Source organism: Hemicordylus capensis, chromosome 1 (assembly GCF_027244095.1).
Source record: "Hemicordylus capensis ecotype Gifberg chromosome 1, rHemCap1.1.pri, whole genome shotgun sequence".
Taxonomy (NCBI): Eukaryota; Metazoa; Chordata; class Lepidosauria; order Squamata; family Cordylidae; genus Hemicordylus; species Hemicordylus capensis.
This window is the reverse complement of record NC_069657.1, coordinates 121,757,656-121,770,476: the sequence shown is the minus strand read 5'-3', so window position 1 is coordinate 121,770,476 and position 12,821 is coordinate 121,757,656. Positions and strand designations below refer to the sequence as shown.

Genomic DNA, 12,821 nt, shown 5'->3' with positions numbered 1-12,821 from the left:
GTGTTGCTTTTAGTGTGGAACTGAATAATGACAGGGACTTAATTTGTAAAGGATGTTCCTGTTGATCAGACTGGCAAAATTGATGGGAGGTTTGCCATTGATGTCAATGGGCACAGGGACCACTAAACGAATCAACCTCCTCAAAATAATCCGAGTGGCTCATTATTCACTGTTCCTAGATTTATTCAGTCTAGTGTAGTATTTACCTGAAAACATATCTCCTCATGAATATGGAGGATGAGGAGAAAGGGAATGGCAACAATGACCACAACCTTCTGAAGAAATTTCCTTCAATACTGTGACATTTAATTTAAAAAACGAATGATATTTAGCAGCAGTTGAAGCTATTTAGTTTTTTTTTTAAAGGTATTTTGTCCTCTTCTGAGTAATCTAAGCAAATTATAGAGCAGCCAACATGAAAAAAATTCAGTTGTCTTGTAGCTACAATGCCCCATACCTGCTTCTTTGGCTCTACTGGAATACTGCTTCCTTCCTCTTACAATAGTCATAACGATAAGGCCAACCATCCCCACCTCCTCCAAATGATTTTAGAAAATAAATTCTAACAATACCTGAATTTCTACGTTGCCCTATTCAAAATGAACTAACAGTTTATACAGCATAATTCATACTGGGACAATTCCTTACTAGTCTACTTAAACCCTACTCTGCCCAGTCCCTTATATAATGAGGCTAGATATGTATTACCTTTAACACCTGAACAATGTTGCCCTTCCATTACCATTCCCAAATGGTATGGAATAATTTAGCAACATCCATAGCATTAAAACATTTGCTGCTGCTCATCTTGTTTTGCCACAGCTTTTATTAATGGCTCTATATACTAATGAGCAATATGCAATTATCAGCTGCATGCTAGCAGATATATACAGCTCTCTTTTTCTCCTATCAATTTTCATTTAAATTAGTAGATTCCAACTGTTGGGCTCTACATGACATTTTAAACCAATATATGTTCTTCAATGACAATATTTGGGCAGCTGTTTGAATTAATTTTTGCAGTGGTAATATGATGCAGTTTCCTTGAGTCTAGATACAGAGAGATAGCTTTAATTAATGCATTATCTAATGTCCTAAAAAGCATAGGTGCTAATTTATATTGCAGTAACCAGTGTTCATTACTGGCATGATCTTGCATTCCTCTTACTCTAATTAGACATTATCCCTGAGTAAGAAATTATCAGTTAAGCCCTACTGGCATCACCCAAGACCTGCACTGGGTCTATAATGCTCTCTGGACAAATGCCCTAATTTTAGTAATAGAGTTATTGCTTATCTGTATCCAGCTGACAAAAACTGTTATACTCCAAAGACCACATCCTTCATTCCTGTTTTGCTGACCTCAGATATAACCACTTTCTCAGAATATGAAAGAAGCTTCCTACCAAAAACCTAATTTGCCCTCCAAACATATTTGCAAAATTCACCTTTTCAAATTTTGATGGCAAATATTCTTAAATTATTCTCTTGATATGTGGATATTCAGCAGATATTCCAAAAATGCCCTCGGGCAAAATGTTGAAACAGTTTTGAGGGATGCCAAAAACGGTTTTGATGAGATTGGTGACATTTCACAGATAATGGGGAAGGGGTTTATATCTCTGCTTTTTAATTTATTGAGTTATAAAGCATTTATTAAGGAACTCATTCTTCAATTAGCTACAATTAGCACACCATAAGATTTTCTATAAATAGTGTTCCAGGGGAATGTCAGAGTTGCAGATTTCAGAGTTGAAAGTGTCAGAGTTGGAAGACCTTGGAGTCTCCTAGTCAACTCCCTGTTCAGTGCAGGGCACTGCTACCCCATCCCTGACAGAAGGCTAAATTCTTCCTAGTGTCTAGCCTAAATCTGCTCCCTTGTAATTTCAGTCCTAGACCTTCCCTCTATGCAACAGAGAACATGCCCACCTCTTTCAGATATTTGAGATATTTCCCCTTAGCCTTCTCTTCTCCAAGCTATATATACCTAGCTCCTTTAACTATTCATCACAGAAGGCCATTACCATCTTTGCTGCCTTCCACTGAAGCCATCCCAGTTTATCAATGTCCTCCTTGAAATGTGAGGCCCAGAACTGGACACAGGAGTTGACATTCTGACTAAATTATTTGACTAAAGTCCTACTGAAATTCTTTGGAATAATTCTTGAGTAGTACCACTGAGTAACTTAATCTGGATATCAGTAAGTAAGTAAGTTTATTGTTGTAACTATAGGTAATAACACACATGCTACCACTTGTTCTCTTGACCCTTGTGAAACATGGCTTGTTCGATCTAGCAGGGAAGCTGTTGTAGACCGCCTGGAGGAAATCATAAATGCTTCTCTGAGGAAGGGCAGGGATGCCTCCTTGTCTTAAGGAGGCAATTATTAGACCTTTTCTAAAGAAGCCTGCGTTAGATCCCTCAGTTGAGCAAATATAGGCCTGTTTCCAACCTCCCATGGCTGGGGAAAGTAAAGGAGAGGGTGGTGGCCTCTCAGCTCCAGGCGGTCTTGAAGGAAACTGATTATGTACACCTATTTCAAACTCATTTTCGGGCATGCTATGGAGTGGAGACTGCCTTGGTCGGCTTGATGGATGATCTCCAATTGGGAATTGACAGAGGAAGTGTGACTCTGTTGGTCCTTTTGGATCTCTCGGTGGCTTTCGATACTATCGACCATAGTACCCTTCTGAAACATCTGAGGGTGTTGGGGGTGGGAAGCACTGTTTTACAGTGATTCCACTCCTACCTCTCGGATAGATTCCAGATGGTGTCCATTGGAGACTCTTGCTCTTCAAAATCTGAGCTTAAGTATGGTGTCCCTCAAGGCTCCATACTTTCTCCAATGCTTTTTAACATCTACATGAAACAGCTGGGAGAGATCATCAGGGAATTTGGAGCTGGGTGTTACCAGTACGCTGATGACACCCAGAGCTACTTCTCCATGTCAACTTCTTCAGGAGTTGGCATATCCTTGCTAAATGCCTGCCTGGAAGCATTAATGGACTGGATGAGGGAGAATAAACTGAAGCTGAATCCAGATAAGACAGAGGCACTTATTGTGAGGGGTCAGAACACTAGATATGATTTTTATCTAACTGTTCTAGATGGGGTCACACTTCCCCAAAAGCAACAGGTTCGCAGTCTGGGAGTACTTCTGGATTCACACCTCTCCCTGGTTTATCAGGTTGAGGCGGAAGCCAGGGGTGCTTTCTATCAGCTCTGACAGATACGCCAGCTGCGCCCATTTCTTGAGATCAATGACCTCAAAACAGTGGTACATCTGTTGGTAACCTCCAGACTTGATTTCTGTAATGCACTCTACGTGGGGCTGCCTTTGTACCTAGTCCAGAAACTTCAGTTGGTTCAGAATGCGGCAGCCAGGTTGGTCTCTGGGTCATCTCGGAGAGACCACATTACTCCCTTGCTGATGGAGCTACACTGGTTGCCAATAGGTTTCCGGGCAAAATACAAAGCCCAAAACGGCTTAGGCCCTGGGTATTTAAGGCAGCATCTTCTTCACTATGAGTCCCACTTCCCATTGAGGTCACTTGAGGAGGTCCATCTCCAGTTACCACCAGCTCGTCTGGTGGCTACACAGAGACAGGCCTTCTCGGTTGCTCCCCAAGATTGTGGAATGCGCTCCCTATTAAGAAACGATCCTCCCCATCTCTGGAAATTTTTAAAAAAACATCTGAAAACCTATCTCTTCACACAAGCTTTTTCAGCTTTTTACAATTTGTAGGTTTTAATTTTCTGGTTGATTTTAAATTGTTGAACTGTTTTAAATTTTATATGTGTTTTGCTATTTCAACAAAGCAAGTCAGTAGTCTAGTTTATTACAGAAGTAGATTTCTTGGTCAACTACTGATTGCTGACATGTTGCATTTGGAAATTGGTATTTGATTTCTTAGTAAGAATGGGTCTATGAGAATTGATCCATACTGGCTACTTAGCAAGAAAATAGTATTTCAGGTCCGTGATAACAGCATCTTCTTCACTATGAGTCTCATTTCCCATTGAGGTCACTTGAGGAGGACCATCTCCAGTTACCGCCAACTCATTTGGTGGCTACACAGAGACGGGCCTTCTCGGTTGCTGCCCCAAGATTGTGGAATGTGCTCCCTGCTGAGATACGATCCTCCCCATCTCTGGCAATGTTCAAAAAATACCTGAAAACCCATCTTTTCACCCAAGCTTTCTCAGCTTCCTAAATTTTTTTAGGTTTTAATCTCTGGTTTATTTTTAAATTGTTAAATTGTTTTGAATTTTTGTAAATGTTTTTAACTTGTTTTATGCTATTGTTAACCAGAGACGAAAATTTGGGGTGGTGTACAAATTATATATATGTGTAGATAGATAGATAGATAGATAGATAGATAGATAGATAGATAGATAGATAGTTTGGTCTAGGACTGTAAATAGACTTGACTATATATATATATATATATATATATATATATATATATATATATATATAGGGTGGTGTACAAATTTATATATATACACACACACACACACAGAGTTGAGTTGACAAGGGAAGATGTCCTAAACTATCTTGAAAAGCTAAAAATTTACAAATCACCAGAGCCAGATGGCATCCACCCAAGTGTTCTGAAGGAACTCAAATGTGAAGTTGCCGATCTCCTAACAAAAAAAAAAAAAAAACCGTGTCCCTACAATCAGGCTCTGTACCAGAGGACTGGAAAGTAGCCAATGTGACTCCAATTTTCAAGATGGGATCCAGGGGGCATCCTGGAAATTACAGGACAATCAGCTTAACTTCGGTACTGGGTAAATTGATGGAAACCCTACTTAAGGACAAAATTGTTAAGCATATAAAAGAACAGGCCTTGCTGAAGGAAAACCAGCATGGCTTCTGCAAGGGAAAGTCTTGCCTCACTAACCTTTTGGAGTTCTTTGAAAGTGTCAACAGGCAAGTAGATAAAGGTGATCCGGCTGACATAGTATACTCGGACTTCCAAAAAGCTTTTGATAAATTTCGCCACCAAAGGCTCTTGAGTAAACTTAGCAGTCATGGAATAAGGGGGCAGGTTCATGTGTGGATCAGTAACTGGTTGAAGGACAGGAAACAGAATAGGAATGAATGGACAGTTTTCACAATGGAGGGAGACAGGAAACAGAATAGGAATGAATGGACAGTTTTCACATGGAGTGAGTTCCCCCAGGGATCGGTACTGGGGCCAGTGCTCTTTAACTTGTTCATAAACGATCTAGAAGTTGGGGTGAGCAGCGAAGTGGCCAAATTTGCAGATGAGACTAAACTATTTAGGGTAGTGCAATCCACAATGGATTGTGAGAAACTCCGAAAAGATATCTCCAAACCGGGGGAGTGGGCAAGAAAACTGCAAATGTGGTTCAATGTAAGCAAGTGTAAAGTGATGCACATTGCATGATGATGCACATGCAAGTGTAAAGTGATGCACATAAAGTGATGGACATTATCAGCGGCCTGGAGCACCTTCCTTATGAGGCTAGGCTGCAGCATCTGGGGCTCTTTACCATGGAAAAGAGGCAACTAAGGGGAGACATGATCAAAGTGTATAAAATTATGCATGGGGTGGCAAAGGTAGACAGAGAGAAATTTTTCTCCATCTCTCACAACACTAGAACCAGGGTTCACCCCATTCAACTGAAGGTTTTAGGGCCAACAAGAGGAAGTACTTTTTCACACAGCACATAATTAATCTATGGAATTTTTGCCATGGGATGTGGTGATGGCCACCAGTTTGGATGGCTTTAACAGATTCATGGTGGACAGGTCTATCAATGGCTACTAGTCTGGTGGCTGTGGGCCATCTCCAGCCTCAGAGGCACAATGCCTTTCAATACCAGTTGCAGGGGAGCAAGAGCAGGAGAGAGGGCATGCACATATCTCTTGCATGTGGGCTCCCCAAAGGCATCTGGTGGGCTACTGTGTGAAACAGGATGCTGGACTTGATGGACCTTGTGCCTGATCCAGCAGGGCTGTTCTTATGTTCTTATATTAAAGCACAATAAAACAACATAAAACATAATAGCTAATATATCATGCTTAAAGAAAAGGAGACAACATAATAAGACAGTTAAAAAACATAATAACTAGCTAAACAGCATGCATGAAGATAAAAAGAGACAGCAAGATAAAAGAAGCAAGATAGAAAAAGCAATGATGCTTTTGAACACTGGTGCTCGAGAAGACTTTTGAAAACAAACAAATGGATCACAGAACAAATCAAAACAGAATTTTCACTCAAGGCACAAACGACCAGGCTCAAACTATCATACTTCAGACACATTATGCGAAGATCTAGCTCCATTGAGAAGTCCATAATGCTGGGAAAAGTTGAAGAAAAGAGAAGAAGAGGAAGGTGGATGGACTCGATTATGACAGTAGTGAATGCACCACTGAGAGACCTTAAAAGCCATGTTGAAGACAGACCGTTAAGAGTTGACACCAACCTGATGTCACTTAATCAATCATTCAATCAATCAATCAATTAGAACATAAGAACAGTCCTGCTGGATCAGGCCCAAAGCCTATTTAGTTCAGCATCTTGTTTCACATAGTGATGCACCAGATGCCTCTGGGAAGCCCACAGGCAAGTGGTATGTGCATGCTCTCTCTCCTGTTCTTGCTCCCCTGCAACTGGTTTTTAAAGGCATCATGCCTCTGAGGCTGGAGATGGCCTATAACCACCAGACTAGTAGCTATTGATAGACCTGTCTCCATGAATTTGTCTAAGTCCACTTTTAAAGCCATTCAAGCTAGTGGCCATCACCACATCCCATGGCAGAGAATTCCATAGATTAATCATGCACTGTGTGAAAAAGTACTTTCCTTTTGTTAATTATGCTCTGTGTTAAAAAGTACTTCCTTTGGTGAGTTCTATATTTCCCAACCTAACTGCAGATAAAAACTCTGAAGAGTACAACTCAAATGAGAGAGCTAGTACTAGAACTAAAACTTAGCCAGTATGTGTAGCAGAGCTCGCAGATACAGTTCTCTTCCTAATTTTAAAAAACAATAAAGCAAAAATGGCCACTTGATAACAAACATAAGGAAAAACATCCACCAGCAAGTAATTAACACATTCTGCTTCAGAACTTGTGAATTTATCAATAATCTGACCCAGTGTTTTTTCTTTTATTATTCCATAAAAGGAGCACTGTAGTATGTTTAATGTCCTCCACTTGCCACTGGCCACATGGATAGAGATGGTTTTCCACAGGAATTTTGTGAAATCTACCCTCAAGATATGCCAAGGGCAGGGTTTGAAAAAGTAAATGGGTATATACCTTCCTTAGTGGTGCACGGATGAGGTTGAGAATGTACAGGTGGATCTCTTTATTTGCGGGGTTTTCCAGTCTCTGCGATTACTGTGGACAGTGAAACAGCGAATACAGAGTCATTGATTCTATGGGATCATGGGGGTTAGGTTCCTGGAGGTCTGAAAAATTGGTTTTAAATGGTGGGAAATGGGCAATAAGGGCAAAAAATGTCCCTTACCATGTTCCGCAGGCCTTCAGTGATCCAACATTGCCCCCAGAATTAAAAATTCAGCCTTTTTTCCCATTGAAAAACACATTTTTAAAAATAAATCAAGCCTCAAAATGGTTCCATTTGACCTCTGAGGTCATTGCCAGGCACCCCAATCTGTGGAATTAACCCCTTTTATACTAGGTTTTGTCCACATATGCCAAGATTGGGTGTCAATTATCCAACTGCGGATACACAAAACTGGATCTGCATAAAACGAGGTCCACCTGTACTGTGAAGTGGATCTGTTTTTCTTGTAGAGAGGATACCATAGGGAGAATTTTGAGTGTTAGACCAAAACAGCATCTTGGCTGGCATCCTTCTCAAGGAGCCAATCATGGATTTTTTCCCTACCCCAGGACTTAGGTTCCTCTAGTGAAAGCAGAGAGTACACCTGTAAAATATGGGATAGCATATCTTCCCACTGATTCCCCTCTTGGAGGTTTTACAGACAGGGCTTTCCCGCTGAATCCACTCCTGATTGGAGCGTGCCAGTCCACATATTCGCTGGATTTAACCCGACCTCCCTGAAGGATATCAGGGACCAGGACCAGCAGCTTTTTTGCGGGGGGGGGGGCGGCTCTAGGGCTTCTGCTTTCTCCAAAGGTGTTGATGGAGGTGCTGGTGGCTATGCGAAGGAGGTGCTGATGGTTATGCAAATAGTCCATCTAATCCCTCAAATTAAAATGCCTCAAATCTGATTCACTCTTCAGATACCCCGAAGCATAGAGCCATGTGTGAAAAACTTCCAGGTAGTGCCAACAGCATGATTTAACTAGACTTCTGGAAGGCTGTCAGGTTTCTTAAAATATTTTAGCAGTGTCAGATGGGCAGAGATGAGGGCAGCCCTGCCTACATTATTCGATGCGCAGCAGGGGTGCCCGGGGTAAGGCCCAGAATTCTCCTGAGGAAATTATTCTGGACTATTTCTAATTTCCCAATTACTTTAACATTCTACCCCCAAATCTCTGCCCCATACAAAAGCTGCAGAATTACTTAATACAGAAATATTTTTTCCTCACTGTACATCATGTAGTTAATAGGGTTGCATTAAGATGGACTGACCAAGCTAAAGATCTCTGAAAGGAGACACCCAAATATTTAAAGGAGGGGCATTGCTCTGTTTGCTGACTGTTAATTGTCCATCTGTGTTTGATTGTGCTGGTACCCAAAACTACCACTTTTGTTTTATCAGCTAGTTTTCCACCTGACATCTGAGCAGCACAGAGTAGGGTGGGACTATTATTTCTCATGACTGGGGCACTATGCCTCTGCTAATGCACTTTAAGACTGCATTTTTTAAAAAATAAATAAATATCTAATTGTTTGTTTGTTTGTTTGTTTGTTTGTTTGTTTGTTTGTTTGTTTTGCGGCTGCATCACATTACTGGCTCATGTTCAACTTGTGGTCCACTAAGATACCTAGATCCTTCAGATATGTATTCTGCCAAACCAGGTCTTCCTGACCTATACTTGTGCATTTGGTTTTTTTTAACAATGTGGGACTTTTTATTTTTCTCTTTTGAACTCTATCTTGATGGATTTAGTCCAATGATCAAGCCTGTCACAATAGTTTCAATATTTTCTTTCAGAGTGTTAGCTACCCCACTCTCCATCTTCATGTAATCTGCAAATTTGATAAGCATTCCTTCTATTCCCTCATCCAAATCACTTATTGAAATGTTGAACACCACAGGGCCCAGGAAAGAGCCCTGTAGAACTCTACTCAATAGAATACCTCCTCCAGGATAATGTGGAATGATGAATGAACACTCATTAGATATGGTTGTTCAATCTCTTGTGACAATAGTATCAGTTGGTCCACATTGTACTATATTGTCTCAGCTCAAACATCTGCGGTCTACTACTTGAAGAACTTGTACAGGATTTTTCTATTATCTCCTGTAACTATTATAATCACTTTGGTGAATGTGCCACTCCCAGTTACAACAACATAGCATTAAATATTCAGTTAGGTGATACAGCCTGTCTTATTTCAAATGGCTTTATGTACACATTTGTGGCTTAGAAAACTAATTCATAAAAAGATATATTGATCGAACGTATTTACATTTCATTGCTTTGTCTCCCAACAATTTCATGAATCTGCAATTTAAAGTGATGTTCTGAAGTCTAATGCACTATTTATTGTGCATTAGTGCTATTATTAGATTGTGCTATTTATTATTATTATTATATGTATTGTGTAACATGATATAGATGTACAATAAAACGCATTAAAACAAACACCACATAAGGAAGATGCAGTGGCTGCTCAGAATGACAATTTTTAAAAGCAGGAAAAAAGACAAATATCTTCCTGAAAGCTGATCAGTTTATGTATGAGAATTTTCATAAGGATGTTCTACAATTTCTACATTAAATGCATCCTATTTGTCTTCAAGCGAAAAACAAATGTGTGCATTTTTTTCATCATACCTTACAATTATTTTTCAAAAAAAAAAAAAGGAACCGTATGTAAGCTACATATGTATGTATGGAAGCCAAAAGATAGTTTTGTAGGGAGGGGAGAGCAGTGAAAATAGCTCCCCCGCCCCCTGTATGCACAAATAGCTGTGCAGCAAGCCTTTAGCAGAGTGACACGGCTCTTAGTCTGCCCTCAAACACTGCCGAACATGTTGGTCATTGCCACCTGTTTGGCTGCAGTTTCTTGACACCAGCTTGTATACTTTCATCTTGTATCATTTAGATAAGAAATACGTTTCATAATTGAGAAAGACTCAAGATATCTTCTAGCCCAAGTAAGATATAGAAAATATTCTTTGACAATTGGCTTACAGTGTTTGCTTTTGCTACAGATGCTCTATCTTTTTTTGCTTCCGTTCTAAGCACTAAATTACAAGGCATGGCATTGTAAAGTAGAAATGAAATCATTTATCATTAAGTTGAAGAGGCACATTATTCAAACATACAAGATGCACTTTATGAAATACTAAGGATGAGGTCATAATTTAGTGACTGGTAAAACTACTCATGTTCCCAAGTTTAACAATGTACTTTTGAGGGAAGAAAGGGTGAATCTGAACAATCCAAATTACAAATTAGACTATGTTCACGTTTACTTTAAGAGCTTGTCAAATATCTACCTCTGAGGGCTGAAATTAGCTTGCATAATATATTGCTGAAAATCTCTTGCTGATGCTCATCTGTTATATTTTATTCAAAGCTGGTTCAGTTCTACTCCTTATGTGTCATTTAATTAGCTGAAATTATGATACATTGCAGGGATGTCAGATAAAGGAAATGGATCTATTTAGATCTCACCACATTTCTGTGAAGTTTGGGTTTTAGAGTGCACAGATTTCTAAACACAGTAATCTAACACATTGAGATAATCACTTCATATACTTCTTAGCAGACAATTCTATATTTACTTGCCCCATGTACATAGAATTTAATTCATCATCATCTGTATCGTCGTCGTCATCATCATCGAAAAGCAACGCCTGCTAATTTATTATTCCATGTTTGATGGTAACCCAGAGAGTCCAGAACATCTAAAGGGCTTGGTTGTTATCATATTTATTTATTTACTTACTTACTTACTTACCAAAAATGGTTCAGGGCAGTTCACACAGAGAAATAACCCCCCCAAAAAAGATAATCAAAATGGATCCCTGTCCCCTAAGGGCTCACAGTCTAAAAAGAAACATAAGATAAACACCAGCAACAGTCACTGGAAGTAACTGTCATTTTAGCATGGATAGATAGAACATTAAGAAAAGCCCTGCTGGATCAGACCAAAGGCCTATCTAGTCCAGCACACTGTTTCCCTCAGAGACCAACCAGAGCCTCTGGGATGCCTCACAAAGAAGAGATAAAGCCAGGCCCCTTTCTCAGATAGAAGGAGCTTCTGGATGCTTTGACATGTAGAGACATATAGAGAATCTGATGTAACAATGTTCATATGCACTGGACATCAATTAGCCAAGTTTGAGGAGGTCTGAAGCACAATAGCCCTTCCCAGCAGGATTGCTTGCAACTTATGACCTGCTTCGTATCTATAACAGGCCTACTCATCATAGGCCTCCCAGCTGTTTTTGGACTACAACTCCCATAATCCCCAGCCACAGTGGCAAATTTGGCAGGGTAGCAAATAGCCAGGGATTATGGGAATTGTAGGTCAACATCTGCAGGAGGGCCGAAGTTGAGCAGCCCTGATCTATAGGCACAAACTACTAATGTATTAGAAAGCAGTTCACAACCATTACAATAAATAGGAGTTTTACAAAAACTGGTGTGATGCAGTGGTTTGAGTGGTGAATCAAGGAGAGCTATGACCAAATCACTTAGCCACAAAGCTCACTGAGTAACATAAGTCAATCACTATCTCTCAGTCTAACTTAGTTGCAGGTTTGTTGTGAGCAGAGGTGCAGATGGAAGGAAAGCTTGAGGAACAACTTTTTAATTTTTTGGTGGAGGAAGGAAAGACACTTTTGCAGGCAAATGTAGGTTATTAGGTTTGACAGGAGAGGTTCAGTAAAACAAGGGGGGACTCCTCAAATGCTTAGGGGGATCTGCACCCCTGGTAGTGAGAAAAAATGTGTGGGGGGGGGGAGATAACTCTGTATTCTACCCTGAGCTTTCTTGAAAGGATAAATACATAACTCTTTTTTTAAAAGTAATTTCAATGGGAAGCAGTTTGCAACTTTAATCTATTCCTACCACTCACAGACACAAAAGAATGATCTCTTGAACAATTTGTCACCATATGGACAGCTTATCTTGGGGTACAAGCTCCTTCCTGGAAAGGATGTATGGTTTCAGCTGGCCCTGTCTCCTGGGTTGGATTACACATATTCTTACAAAACAGTGAGCAAAATATATTGTTTCTGTAGAAACAGAGTGCAGAGATGTTAATACCTTTTCCAGCTGCTGAATTCCTTCTTCCACACAGCATATGGATGCCAGCGTCCTGAGCGTCTGAGGATATAGGGACCGGAAACAATCTTGGCGGCAAATCTTGAAGAGAGCAGTTATGCCTCCTTCCTGTTGAAAGATTTCAAGGGAAGCGAGAAAAATAAGTTGAAGTAAATTACCCTACAGTCTTTTCTTCTGTATTCACTGTTGATGAATGAAGAAGACATGAATGAAGACATGTTAAGAGCAAACCAATCAGACAAGTTGATTAGCTTTTATAATTTGATGATGAAAGTAAGGCTTAGTGAGAGGTGTGTGCAAGCTAATGGTTGTTACTTTTCATGTATCTCCCATTTAAATTAAACGATGCACATATAGAGAATTGCCATTATCATTTCTA

The 12,821-nt window shown here is 40.0% G+C and overlaps 1 protein-coding gene across 3 annotated transcripts in view; it reads right to left on the bottom strand.

The window, feature by feature from the left end:
• The window catches only part of INSC (INSC spindle orientation adaptor protein), a 130,485-nt gene that overhangs the window by 92,952 nt on the left and 24,712 nt on the right, over nucleotides 1–12,821 (bottom strand). For all 3 annotated transcript variants that reach the window (XM_053284444.1, XM_053284445.1, XM_053284443.1), the window contains exon 6: nucleotides 12,425–12,550. In XM_053284444.1, the coding sequence (XP_053140419.1) occupies nucleotides 12,425–12,550 (126 nt within the window). The remainder of the gene's footprint in view (nucleotides 1–12,424; nucleotides 12,551–12,821) is intronic.